Genomic DNA, 14,760 nt, shown 5'->3' on the forward strand with positions numbered 1-14,760 from the left:
CGCTGTGCTATCGCTCCATCCTCACCCTCTAATTTTTTTTAAATTAATTTTTTTATTTTATTTTTGGATCTTTTTTTAAAAAAAATTTTTTTTTCGCTTTTAGGTCACACCTGACGATGCACCAGGGTTCCTCCTGGCTCTGCACTCAGCAGTTACTCCTGGCGGTGCTCAAGGGACCACATGGGATGCTGGGAATCAAACCCGGGTTGGCCACGTGCAAGGCAAACGCCCTACCGGCTGTGCTATTGCTCCATCCCCACCCTCTAAATTTTTTTTAAATTAATTTTTTGATTTTATTTTTGGGCCATACCTGGAAGTGCTCAGGGGCCACTCCTGGTGGACTCAGGGGATCACGTGGGGTGCAGGAATCGAACCTGGGTCTGTGGCATGCAAGGCAAATGCCCTACTTGCTGTACTGTCACTCCACCCCACCACTTCCCTTTTCAAATGCATATTTCTCTGGGGGCTGGAGCGATTGTGCAGCAGGTCGGGAGCTTGCCTTGCCCATGACCAACCGGGGTTTGATCCCCAGCTGCCCGTATTGTTTTCCTGAGCCCCACCAGGAGTGATCTCTGAGCATAGCTGGGTGTAGTGCCCCTACCCACACAAATACCCACAAAGTAGTCAAATGCACATTTTTCTATTAGGTAGAAACAGGGTAAAAAAGGAGGAATTATTTCAAAACTGAGTCTTTGGATGTGTATTGTTACTGTTCTAATGGACAAAAAATTCAAGGCTTCTAAGACCATGGCCTAAGGTTACACAGCTTGAATAGGAGCTGTGCTAGAACGTGTCCCCAACTTGTTGCCCAGTGTTCCTTCTCCCATGTCAACAGGCTACTGTCCACCTGTCCAAGTATTGGGGAATAGATTTTTGTTGTTTTATGGTAAACATTATCTGAAAACTCATTTCATGAATGTCTGAGGTGGGTTTTTTGATTACGAACGTCTTCTAATTACGAGTCCTACTATGTTAGAATTCATTATCTCATTGACCTACCTCTACAACCCCTTACTCCCAAATACACTTTTCTTTAGGAAATAAGAACTTTCACAGCACCCACCACCTTGGGAGAGGTTAAATTATTTCCAATGATTGATAACGTTGATGACAGTTTGGAAAAGCCATGTGTCTTACATTCCTTCAGCGTGGCAGATTTTCAAAGATTAATTTGCTTTTTTGAAATTAGTCTAAAATCCTTTGAAACTAAAACTCTGAATAGTTAAATAAGAGCAGGAAACAATTTTTTTCTAATGCAATTAGAAATTGACTGAGTGACTACCTGCAAGTTCCTAAAACTGAACTTAAAAGCCACTTTCAGGAAGAAGTTCCAAACATGCATTGCTGTAGCACTGTTGGGATTCAGAAGTAGTCTACCAAATTGAAGAGTCCAGGGGCTGGAGCGATAGCACCACGGGTAAGGCGTTTGCCTTGCACGTGGCTGACCCGGGTTCTATTCCCAGCATCCCATATGGTCCCCCGAGCACTGCCAGGAGTAATTCCTGAGTGAAGAACCAGGAGTAACCCCTGTGCATCACTGGGTGTGACCCAAAAAGAAAAAAAAATTGAAGAGTCCAACGAAGAGTCCTAAGAGTCCAAGGTATAATTCTGTTATTCAATATTACTATATTTATTCAGCATATATTTACTGAATGCCTTACAATGCCAAGGTCTGGGGTTGCCAAGCTTAGGGATTTATGGGGTAAAAGTCTGTCCCTATTCTTGAAGCACACACACAAATCCTAGCACATGGAAAATATTTAAATAAGTGCAATGAAATTTTGTATAAACTGTGATAAAGTTATATACAGAAAAGGGAAGTCAGTTCTCTGGGTGGAGAAATCTTTTGAAAGCCTCTCTTAAAAGGCAGCTCTTATTTGATCACTGTATAATTGAAACCCAAGCACAAAAATTTGTAAGTCTACAACTGTACCTCATGGTGTCTCACTAATAAAAATTTTTTTAAAAAGGCAGCTCTTCAGTGGAGGCTTTAAAAAGATGAGTTAGGGGCTTTCAGAGCACTTGGGCTTATCAGACAGCAAGAACACAAGCAGAGGTATTGATATGAGAAATTTAGAAAGTACCACGACTGGATGTGTTTTATTTACTAAATATTATCTTGTTAATTTATTTAGAAATGGTGTTTGGACCACACCTGGCAGTGCTTGGGGGCAACTCCTGGCTCTGTGCTTGGGAATCTCTCCCAGTGGAACTCAGGATTATATATTTTTGAGTTCTCTCTCTGGCTCCTGTTTATTTTATTCATTTATTTATTTTTAGTTTTGGGTCATACCCAGCGATGTTCAGGACTTTCTTCTGGCTCTGCACTCAGGAATTACTCAGGAATTACTCTTGGCGGTGCTCTGAGGACTATATAAGATGCCAGGCATCAAATCTGGGTTGGCCGCATGCAAGACCCACTGTTTCATCACTCCAGCCTCCTGTTAATCTACTTATCATGATCACGACCATCCTGTTGTTCGTCAATTGCCTCGAGCAGGCCCCAGTAACGTCTCCTTCATCATAGCCCTGAAATAATTTAAAAAGTGCCATATTCAAGGCTCTTTCAGGGTTAGGAGAATGAGACCCATCATTGTTACTGGTATTTGGCATATTGGGTATGCCACTGGGAGTTTGCCAGACTCTGCCGTGTGAGCAGGTTGCAATCGGTAGCCTGCCAGTTTGTCCAAAGTAAGAATGAGATAATAAGATGTCGCGTGGCTGCAAATGCACTGTTCTCTTCCGGGAGCTGGGTTTTACAGTCTCTGGGTCTTGGCCGTTGATGGGATTACACGGCGCCAGGGGGCCAGTTGGTGGGTGTGACCCCTGCCTACTGGAATATGGAGGACCTGGGTGGAGGATTCTCAGCCCCAATCCGAGCAGGCTTGGAGATCTCAGCCCTGGGACCCACATGCCTTTGTTCCTCTGCCTTTGTACCTTCATGCATGTGGAGAGTGGTCTCAGCATGGTGGTGGCTGGTTCTGGAGGTCTTCGGCTGCCGGAGCCCTGGTCGGGGAGGGAGGGAAACTCAACCCGGTCCCCTCCAAGGGGCCCCAGCGAGGACAGCCAGGCGCGGGGGCAGGAGACTCTGCTTATAAGTTGCTCTAATTCATTTTCAAAGCACATTTTCTTGTTAATACACATATTTAGGAAAAGACCTGTTTTCCAAAGGGAAGCAGTCATGGAAAGTGTATTTTTCTGCTGCCTTTGCAGAACTTCTATGGGCAGCTGCACGCTGAATTTGTTTCTGTGCTGTGAAGCCAAGCTATTCCTCAAGTTCCAGGTCCTGTATGCAAGGCCAGGATTCTATTCACTGTACTCTCACTACTCTGAAGGGGGTTGAGGGAGAAGGAAGTGAGATAGAAGTAGTTCTAACTACATCGTAAAGATGCATGGGAGAAATAAGATGAGACACTGAAAGACTTTTTGAAGACCAGGTAAAGGAAACGTCATGGGCAATAGATAATGTGGACCTAAGACTGATCCAGACAGCATATGGATATGTGTTAATAAAAAAGGAGTTAGTGGTGCTGCTTGCTGCATCTCCAACATCAGGCGTGCCCAGATTCAGTCACTAGCTCACTAGGGACTGTGCAACATTTGTGCTTATGCACGTTTCAGTAGTGGGCACCAGAAGTTGCCTTGATGCCAAGGTCACACTTCTTGGTCATGGTGCTTCCACATCTTTTTTAGTTGTGATGCTTTTATCCCCCAGTGCTTGCACACACTTAACTGTGGTGTGGTCAGCTCTGTGAGGCCAGGTGGAATTGAACTCATAGCCTTGTGTTGACAAGATCCGTGCTCTAAGTCACTGAGCTCTCCACTGGAGAGCTCTCCTAAATTGTAACTGCTTCGAATGATGTGTACCGTATTGGCATATGGATTCTAAGTTGGTGCTAGATAGCAAGTGAATAAGGACAAATTTTCAGAGTAATTTTATTTATTAGACTTAGATTTAGAGAAAGTGAATGTCTCTCAAGCCATTCTCAAAGAGATGAGCTGTTTGGTGTTCTTTCTGGATTGTATTTTCTACAGTTGATTGTAGCCAAAAACCAAGAAATGGTTCAGATTTCATTTTCTATTTAATTATATATAATTTCTACTGGAGGAATTTTTAGTAGTTGCTGGGGAAACTGGGTATTGCTTGACCTACCGATGTGGTCCCAATGGTATTGCTAAAGGATGGGCAGGTGTTTTGCTAAGGGCCTAGCCCAGATTACACATGTGTTTTCTCACTTGATCTCTTTTTTTGCCTTGTGTATAAGTTTGTAAAACTCAAAAATAATCTCTGGGGCCAGCGAGATAGTACAGTGAGTAAAGAGCTTGCCTTGCATGCAGCTGACCCTGGCTTGATCCCTGGCTAATCACTGCCAGAAGGGAATCCTGAGCACAGAGCCAGCATTAAGTCCTGGGAACAGCCACGTGTGATCCAAAAACCATAAAAATAAGATTTTAAAAACTCTTTAGTAACTTGTTCTTTCCCCCCTTCATTATTGTGAACACTTTTTAAAATTACTGATAGCCTGCTGTTTAGCTATCCCATAATTTAAAGGACTTAATTTGAACTAACTGTTCATGACAAGTAATTTGCAGTTCTCATTATTTTTAAAAAGCTATATGTAAATAAACCTAAAAACTAAACTAGGTGTCAGAGAGATAGTACAGGGGTTAAGGCATTTGCTTTGCATACTGCTAACCCTGGTTTGGTTCGAGCACTGCATATAACCCTCTGAATGAGCACTGCTAGGAGTGATTCCTGAGCACTGCTGGATATAGACCAAGCACCCTCTTTCTACTCTCTTCCCCCGAAAAATAAAAACAAAAGCTAGAAATCAAGTATTAGAAAATATAATATGGGGTGAAAATGCATGAACAATATAAAAATTTTAATAATCACCTGAAGTTTACCAACTTATGCTCTTTCCCCCTGTGTGTTCTTCATACATGCCAACACATGTATTTATCAGCCTTACACGTATTTATCAGTCTTTTAAGCACTACTTGGCCTTTTTGCTTTCTCTTTTATTGTGGTGGGAATTGAACCCACAGTCTCACATGCAAGGCATGTACTATACCACTTAGACACTGCCCAGTCCTAAATATATTTTGTCTTACAGGTGAAACACATCTTGTTATAGGTAAAGGTAAGGTAAAGGCCCTCCCGTTGATCGTCGATTTGCTCGAGCGGGCCCAGTAACGTCTCCAATGGAGACTTTGTTGTTACTGTGTCTGGCATATCGAATACTCTTGGTAGCTTGCTGGGCTCTCCGAGAGGGGCGGAGGAATCGAACTCGGGTCGGCCATGTTGGCCGCCTGTAAGGCGAACGCCCTACCCGCTGTGCTATCGAATTTGAGCTCTTATACACATTTGTGAATTGCTTATTCTTTTATTTGGTAAAAGGAAAGTAAACTAGTACTAACCAAATATATTTCCCTTTGTTTAGGAGAAATGGTATTAAAAGGAAGATTTAAAAAAATTGAACATCAACATTAGGTGCTTTTTGGGAGTTTATTTTTAGTTTTTAGGCTGTACCCAGCAGTGCTCAGGCCTTACTCATGGCTCTACACTCAGAGGTCACTCCTGGTGGGATTTGGGGGACCATATGGAATGCTGGGGATCCAAACTAGGTCAGTTGTTTGCAAGGGAATCACTCTACCCACTGAACTATTGCTCCAGCCCTGGCATTTTTTCGTTGTGGATAATTTTCATAAAACAAAATGTGGTGAATAAGATTTTTACTAAATAGTCAACTCTGTATATGTTCTCATCATTTGCTGCCTTGTCCATCATAATTCAGCTTTAGAGTCCCACTGTGTCCCATGTAAGTCTTTTTCTCCATTAGATAAATAGCATGTCCTAAATACTACTAGTCTTTTTTTTTTCCTGGTATGAGTACTTCTTTTTGGGCTGGAGCAATAGCACAGTGGGTAGGGCGTTTGCCTTGCACATGGCCGACCTGGGTTTGATTCCTCCGCCCATCTCAGAGAGTCCAGCAAGCTACTGAGAGTATCTCAAAGCCTGGCAAGCTCTGCGTGGCATAACCAATATGCCAAAAACAGTAACAACAAGTCTCACAATTTGTTGTGAGATGTTACTGGTGCCCGCTCAAGCAAATCGATGAACAACAGGAGGACAGTGCTACAGTGCTATGTGTATGTCTTTTTAAAAAGGGAATTTAATCTGACAATACCCTGATGTTGTTCTGGGATATCTAATACAGTTACTTACTCTTTCCAGGGTGTTCCTGAAAAGAAAGTCCTTCCAATCACAGTTCCCAGGTCACCAGCCTTTGCATTAAAGAACAAAATTCGAATGCCCACTAAAGAAGTTGAAGTGAGTCCATAGTAGAAATTCTTATCTGTTAATCACTCTCTGAACATAGTTTTTCTTTAATGGGATCCAAAGGCAATCGTGTGTGGAGTTGTCTTCAGCCGAAGTATGAATGTTTGATCATTGTTTTTGCTCTTCCAAGAACAGAGTAGCTGATAAGAGTATCAGTCTTCTGGCTTTTGGTGGTAACTGGTCATGACTTATTGCAGACTTGTTATTACTGAATTGAAAATGTGCCTGTCTTTATTACTTGAGTCAAAAAGTTGTCAAGCCCTTTCCTCTTTTTTTTTTCTTCTGAGTTACATCCCTGCTCAGTGAGGGGATTTCAAATTCTCAGTAGGCAGTTAGATTCACCTTGACCTAGGTCCTTTAACCCAAGGGTTGCAAAGTTAATGGTGTGATAGTCATGAAAGTTGAATACATAAACTGTCACTGATCAGGCCAGCTTCTTGTTACATCTCTCATTTTATCTATAAATACCCAAAGTTTGGGTGATTTTATATAAAATCTCAAGCCTAAACCTTTTCAGAGGTTCATTTGAAACTGAATGCATGGTACTCTCATGTTACCAGTTACCCAAACAACTTGATCCTATTTTACTGGATTTAGCAACTCTGTTTCCCAGTCACATGTTTTCCCATAGTCAGAGGCCAGGTCAAACAAGAGGCTAAGATATAAGTTTGGGTATTACCCTTTTATGCCTATCATTTTATTCACACTGATTCTTACAACCTTCTTGTTAAAAACTTTAGCACCGGGCCGGAGCAATAGTACAGCGGGGAGGGTATTTGCCTTGAAGTGGCAACCTGGGTTCGATCTCCGGCATCCCATGTGGTTCCCTGAGTAATGCCAGAAGTAATTCCTGAGTGCAGAGCCGGGAGTAACACCTCAGTGTGACCCAAGCAGCCAAAAGAACAAAACCAAAAATGAAAAAACTCCCCAAACCTCAGCTCCTTTTAGAGTTATTATGGGGACCGAGAGTATAACGTGGTTATGGTATTTATTTTACATGCCACTGACCCTGGTCTGGTCCCCGAAACACAGAGCTGGGAGTATTTCTGAGCACCTCCAGTTTGGTTCAGACCCCTACCCTCACAAACAGAAAGCAAAACCTGGAGTAATTGTCATCCTTTATCATTCTTTTTGGTCTCTTCCTTTGATTCAGTAGATGGCTTAGATTTTATCCCTTTTGGTAGAAAAGAAAGTTAAATTCCTAAGACTTTGATTGACTTCTCTCATATAATGTCTTTTAAATTTGGGGGATGGGGTTGCACCAGAGTAAACAGTGCTCACTCCTGGCTCTGTGCTCAAGAGATCATTTCATGTGGGCTTGGAGAAGCATATATAGTCCCAGAGATTGAACCCAGTTGCAAGGCAAATGTCCTACCTTTTGTCGCTCCAGCCTGTGTGTCTTTTTAAAAATAATAATTTTTGTTTTGGCTTTTGGGACTGCATCCTGCAGTTCCCTGAAGCTACTCCTGGCTCAATGCCCCAAGGGTCACTACTAGTGTTGTTTGGGGGACATGGAACCCCAGCCTCTAACATGAAAGGAATGTGCTCCTGCCCTTTGGGTTATCTCCCAGACCTCATTTAACTACTTTTGACTTGATATTCTGAGGAGGTGAGAGAAAAAAGGGATTTCCTTTTGTTATAGGGCTATACTGTGGTTCCAGGACCAATAGCATCACATCAACAGTGCTGGGGATATGGATCAGGGCCTTGTTTTGGGAATTGAACTCAGGGTCTTACATAAACAAGGCCCTGATCCAGATCCCCAGCCCAGGGATGTTTGTTTTAAAGCACAATTTTTCTCTTAGGAAGAAGAGCTTCTTAAGAACGTCTTAGCTCTTCCTAAAAGAGGAAGAAGAGTAACAAGAGCTCAAACTGTGCCTCATTCTGGGGTGCCTTTTAAGCCCCAAATTCCAAAGGCAAGAACGGTGAAAATGTGCCCTTTCTCTTTTGATTCTCGGGACAAGGAACGTCAGTTACAGAAAGAGAAGAAAATTAAAGAACTGCAAAAAGGGAAGGAGGTAGGTGTTTTCATATCTACCAGTAGCCAAATGCTGCTTTTTGATTTCTCAAAGATAATCTTTTACGTGAAATTAGCCCCTACATTGATTCCTTTGGTAACCTTACAAAGTATAAGCAGGGTTCTTCATTTTAATAATTGCTCCAGGCATGAAGAGGTTAAGTGACTTGCTCATAACAGTGCTGCCAGTTATTGGCAATATTGAGAGGAGAAAATATTTTTCCTTGAGTGCATTACTCTTCTAGAACATGCTGCTTTGAAAACTAACCGATCCTATTTTTTAGTCTTTCAAATATCTGGATTATCTGCTGATTTATTTTCAGAGAGGCCTTAATTTAAGGGTATTTTTTTTCCATTTTAGATGCCCAAGTTCAAGGCACTTCCTGTGCCTCGTTTTGACACTGTTAACCTACCAAAGAAGAAGGTGAAGAACTTGACCCAGATTGAGCCCTTCTCCCTGAAGACAGACAAAAGAGGTGCTCTGAAGGCACAAACTTTGAAACATCAGGTAGGAGTTGAAGAGAATAGTTAAAAAATTGTTGATTTGTTAACACTAGGTAGTCCCACTCCACTGAAATTTGCCTGGGAGTTAACACACTACATAATGTCAGGAGTTCTTATTAAAAATTGAGTCAGCAGTTTTTATCTGTAAATATTTTAGACTTTGTAGGTGACTTTTGGTCTCTGTCACATATTTCTCTGTGTGTGTGACCTTTTTAAGAAATTAAAAATCAAAGAAGAAAAAGAGAAGACTTTTTTTAATAGGGGATAATTTAAAAAAGTCATTCTTAGCTCAAGGAATGTGCATAAAGGCTATAATTTGGATTTTATCTATCTGCTGAAGTTTGCTGATTCTTGCTTATGTAATCATCTGTGGAACATGAGAACTGACTTCATCATAGTTTAAGATCTCACCTGTTTGGTTTATTTGAGATCAAGTAGAAGCAGTAATAAGAGAATAGATTCTCATGCAGGATTCTCAATGTGGAACTACTGTGCTGTTGATATAGTATGCTATTTATATAGCTGCCAGGTAATTAAAGACAATGGGATGGTTATTGTTGACTAGTTCAATTGGAATCTAATTCTGCCCCATCTAGAAAGAAGAATCCCCTGAATCTTGGAGATTGGAGCTAATCTTTGTAGAGTCACCCTAAGGGATTGGGGAGATGGCACAAAGGGCTGGAGCACACGCTCTTCATATAGGAGCCTGGATTTGATCCCCGGCTTCGCATGGTCTGTCCCCACTGCTGAAGCCCAAGAGATCTTATTGTCTCTGCATCAACATAGGCTCATTCCCCCTTTTTATACAGAATAAGTCTTAATATCTTCTAGTTCTCAGAGCATTTAGATTTTGTCAGTCTGATGTCCTCCTAGCGGAGGTTTCTAGCTAAAGTTGAAATCAAATCATCTGCAGATCTAAAGAAAATTTAGATTAAATGATCTTTATTGATAAGTATTGCAAAAACATTACTTGAGTCGTTGAGGTGGTAGCCGAGGAAATTCTGTAGTGGTTTATCTGTTGATCTTTCTTTCCAATAGCTGGAAGAACTGAAACAGCAGAAAGAAGCAACTTGCTTTAAGGCTCGGCCAAACAACATCACTTCCCAGGAGCCCTTTGTTCCCAAGAAAGAGAAAAAAAACCTTTCTGGTATTATAATATATACTTTTAGGAGATTATTACAGAATTGTCAGACTTCCCAGGGCTGTGCCTAGGGTTCAGTTCTGTTAAACGGAAACATTTGCCTTTAGAGGAGAGGATCTAATTTTTTTTTCCTCCTTGGTACAATTCTTTTGCTTTTCTTGGACTCAGTAGTGACACTGAAATCTAGATTTTATTGGTGCCAAATTCATAGAATAAGAACCTAGGCATAAACATCTGGCATTTCAATAAGTTAAAAGTTTTCCTGCCCAATCCTCCCAGGATGGGAGAAGCATGCTGAAAATAGACTATAGACCAAACATGATTGTCACCCATTGCCTCTTTTGCAAACCACAACACCCAACAAGAGAGAGAGAGAACAAAAGGGAATGCCCTGCCACAGAGTCAGGGGAGGATGGGGGGTGGGAGGGATACTGGGATCCGTGGTGGTGGGAAATAGGCACTGGTGGAGGGATGGGTACTCGATCATGGTATAATTGAAACCCAAGCACAAAAATTTGTAAGTCCATAACTGTACCTCATGATGTCTCACTAATAAAAAAAAAAAGTTTTCCTGCCCAAAGAATAGCACCTAAATGGGGGATGGGGTGAGGTGGGTGGGGGCAGGACTTGTTTCTGAAGTTTATCTAGAAGCAAACTTCAGATACAGTACATTTCTATACCAGATAAAGGTATCAGAAAATTGGGATTCATCTCCTACATCTGTTTAAAATTAGCCTGGTAATTCTGAGCAAGCTGTTTAAGCTGTGAGAAGTCTTGCTTTTTTCCTAACTAGATCTTCCTAGCTATTAAACGTCTAGGCGTTTTTATGTGTGATTTATGCTGTCTCTCACTGGGACTCTTTAGTTGCTCAGATTCTCTGTTGCTTGCTATGCATGTCTGTGTTACTTGCTACCTCCACTAATGCATGGATTATACACATCCTGTTTGTGCATCAATGTTTTCCTCTCTTGTACTTAGAGGGCTTTTCTGGTTCTCTAGTTCAGGAACCATTTCAGCTGGCCACAGAGAGGCGAGCTAAGGAGTGGCAGAAACTGAAGAAGAAAGTGGCGGAGGACAAAGCCAAAAAAGGCCAGCCGTTGGAGGAGGCCAGACAACAGAAGGAAGAGCTGGCTAGGATCCGGAAAGCACTGGTAACCGGGCACCCAAGCACTAACTAACCCAAGAGATCTTCTGTTGTATTTTCTCTATTCATGCCTCTTTCCAGAGAAGATGTGTCCTATCAAGGCACATCAAAGTCCAGTGTATGGGGGGGGGGGGGGGGGGGAGTCACAAATTTATGGTGTTCTCTTCAATAAACCAAAAATGGTGACAATTGAGTCATAAATAAGGCTAAAGATGTATATACATTGTACTCATTGTACCTGCTACTTATGTCATGATTTTAGCCCTTTTTAGAAACCAAACCAAAGTTAGAAAATCAAAAATTTTTATCACGAATCACAACCATACTGTTATTCGTCGATTGCCTTGAGCAGGCCCCAGTAACGTCTCCTTCATCCTAGCCCTGAGATTATATTCAAGGCTCTTTAGGAGAATGAGACCCATCATTGTTACTGGTATTTGGCATACTGGGTACGCCACCGGGAGTTTGCCAGACTCTGCTGTGTGGGCAGGCTACATTCGGTAGCCTGCCAGTTTCTCCAAAGTAAGAATGAGATAATAAGATGTCATAATAAGATGTCGCGCAACCGCAAATGCTGGTTTTTATAGTCTCTGGGTCTTGGCCGTTGATGGGATTACACAGCGCCAGGGGGCCAGTTGGTGGGTGTGACCCCCGCCTACTGGAATTTGCAGGATCTGGGTGGAGGATGCCCGGCCCCGATCCGAGTTGGCTTGGAGATCTCGGCCCCGGAACCCGCGTGGCTTTGTCCCTCTGCCAGTACCTTCACATGTGCGGAGAGTGGTCTCAGCATGGTGGTGGCTGGTCCTGGAGGTCTTCGGCTGCCGGAGCCCTGGTCGGGGTGGAGAGGAAAGCTCAACCCGCTCCCCTCCAAGGGGCCCCGGCGAGGGCAGCCAGGCGCGGGGGCAGGAGACTGCACTGTTCTCTTCCGGGAGCTGGTTTTTATAGTCTCTGCGTCTTGGCCAGAGACTATAAAAAGTTTTTTATAAAGCTTAAAAATTTTTATAAGATATAAAAAAGTTGTGGGGCAGGAGCAACAGTATAGCAGGTGCAGGTGCAGGACTTGCTTTGCACTCGGCAGACCGGGTTTGATCTCCAGCATCTCAGGAGTGGGCTGGAGCGATAGCACAGCTGGTAGGGCGTTTGCCTTGCACGCGGCCGACCTGGCCAACCCCCGTTCGATTCCTCCGCCCCTATCCGAGAGCCCGGCAAGCTACCGAGAGTATCTCGCCTGCACAGCAAAGCCTGGCAAGCTACCGGTGATGTATTCTATATGCCAAACACAGTAACAAAGAGTCTCACAATGGAGACCTTACTGGGCCCGCTCGAGCAAATTGATGCACAACGGGAGGACAGTGCTACAGTGCAGTGCATCTCAGGAATGATTCCTGAGCACAGAGATCAGAGGGGTGAGCTCAGAGCACTGCTTGGTGTGCCCATAAGCAAATTTTTTTAAAGTTTAAAAATATATTATCTTTTATTGGGTTCATATTGAATTTCTCCGAGGTGTCTTCCTCTGGAGGATATTATGTGATATAACCTTGCAAAGTGATGCATTCCTTGGATCCCTTTCAATTTAGCTTTTATTATTTCCTGTGGGAGTTAAGAATCAATGCATTTGGGGCTGGAGCGATAGCACAGCGGGTAGGGCATTTGCCTTGCATGCAGCCAACATGGCCAACCCAGGTTCGATTCCCAGCATCCCATAGGGTCCCCCCGAGCACCGCCAGGAGTAATTCCTGAGTGCATGAGCCAGGAGTAACCCCTGAGCATCGCCAGGTGTGACCCAAAAAGCGAAAAAAAAAAAATCAATGCATTAGAACTGGAGGTAGGGCATTTATCTTGCATGTGGTCAACCTGGATTTGATCCCAGGCACCTTCAGGAGTAATTGTGAGTGCAGAGCTAAAAGTAGTCCCTGGGCCTCATTGGGTGTGACCCAAAAAGCCAAAAAAAAAAAAAGGTGTTTTACAATTAGTCAAGTATACAGAGGTAGTAAAGGACATGAGAATTTGTAACTTTATTTTTTTAATTTATAGAGCATATCAGTCAAGGTAATTGTACATGCTAATGCATGTTTAATAATTTAGATATTATTCAAAAGGAAGCTTAATTCTTTTTTTTCTTCCCTTTGTTTTTGGCCTTTTGGTGTTCAGGGATTACTCCTGGTGGTGCTCAGGGAACTATATGGGATACTGGGATCTAACACAGATATGCCATGTGTAAGGCAAACCCCTAACTGTTGTACTATTGCTTTAGCCCCAGGAAGCTTAATTTTTTGTTGTTGTTTTTTCTTTTAGGTCACACCCGGTGATGCATAAGGATTACCCCTGGCTCTGCACTCAGGAATTACTCCCAGCTGTGCTCGGGAGACCATATGGGATGCTGGGAATCGAACCCGGGTTGGCCGCATGCAAGGCAAACGACCTACACTCTGTGCTATCACTCCAGCCCCAGGAAGCTTAATTTTTAATAATGATTTTTTTCATTAGTAAAAAGGGTGCAAACTGTATTAGTGCATTAATGAGGGGGAAAAAGACAGCTTTAAATAAAACTTCATATGATTATTAAAAGAATGACTTTGGAAATATATAAGTACTTGAGAGTTAGTGTAAAAGTTTTAGACTCACTACTGATACATGTGTTGGCAGGAGTGTTGGTGGCTCTAGGTACAAACTGTTCAAGGGAAAAATTCTATTTACCATCTGCTATTTGGATGAGGGGGAAAAAGTATGACCCCCCTACTTCGGATAATCTTTACAAAAGTAGATGTTTTTCCAAACTGCTGCACCTCACAGTTTAAGAAGCCAGGCTCTAGATCATATTTTTTAACTGCTGGTTGAAAATAGTGTGAAAATTTGAAAGCCACTTATCTGGTTCAGACTAGTGCAATGGTTTTCAACCACCAGTGGTAGGTAGAAAAGGTTGAAAATCACTACTCTGGGGGCCAGAATGAAAGCACAGCAGGTAGGACCATTTGCCTTACACACAGCCAACCCAGGTTCCATCTCCGGCATCCTCTATGGTCCCCGAGTGCCGCCAGGTGTAATTCCTGAGTGCAGAGCCAGGAGTAACCCCTGAACATCACTGAGTGTGACCCAACACCCTCCCACTACGCCCTGCCTCTCCCCCCCAAAAAAACAATATCACTACTCTAGGTGAGTGGGTGGTGACTTTTATTTTTGTACTCTGCAGGTACACAAAGCTAATCCAATACGCAAGTACTGGGGTGTGAAGATAAAGTCAAGTGGCCAGCTTCTGACTATGCCACTGTCTCCCAAGTTCTCTACTCGATTCCAGTGCTAAGCCATCTAGAAGCAGGAGCTGCTCTTCACATCCGATCTGGCGCTTTCTTCCGACGTTACCCGGTGTGAAAAGCTCATTTCTGCAAACTTACCTGCATAACCAGTGGGGCATTACTGACAACTCTGGACTCCAGTTTTGGAGAATTGTTTGTTTACATTATTGAGGCAAATAAGACTCAGCTTCATTTATTTTGGTCACGATTCACATCGTTATTTGCTTTGAACCATCAGTTGACCTTTATTATTACTGTTTTTTTTCTCTTTTTTTGCCATACCAGGTGAGTCGCTGAGGGCAACTCCCAGCTCTGTGC

General features: G+C 42.8%; 1 protein-coding gene across 1 annotated transcript in view; it reads left to right on the forward strand.

The window, feature by feature from the left end:
* Positions 1–14,450, forward strand: part of LOC130017471 (targeting protein for Xklp2-like) — a 37,540-nt gene extending 23,090 nt beyond the window's left edge. The window contains exons 10-16 of the mRNA XM_056108174.1: positions 5,118–5,149; positions 6,239–6,334; positions 8,149–8,361; positions 8,722–8,868; positions 9,903–10,011; positions 11,005–11,156; positions 14,340–14,450. Of these exons, the coding sequence (XP_055964149.1) occupies positions 5,118–5,149; positions 6,239–6,334; positions 8,149–8,361; positions 8,722–8,868; positions 9,903–10,011; positions 11,005–11,156; positions 14,340–14,450 (860 nt within the window). The remainder of the gene's footprint in view (positions 1–5,117; positions 5,150–6,238; positions 6,335–8,148; positions 8,362–8,721; positions 8,869–9,902; positions 10,012–11,004; positions 11,157–14,339) is intronic.
* The last annotated feature ends 310 nt before the right edge of the window (positions 14,451–14,760 follow it).

The sequence above is a fragment of the Sorex fumeus genome, unplaced genomic scaffold (assembly GCF_029834395.1).
Source record: "Sorex fumeus unplaced genomic scaffold, SorFum_2.1 ptg000197l, whole genome shotgun sequence".
Taxonomy (NCBI): domain Eukaryota; kingdom Metazoa; phylum Chordata; class Mammalia; order Eulipotyphla; family Soricidae; genus Sorex; species Sorex fumeus.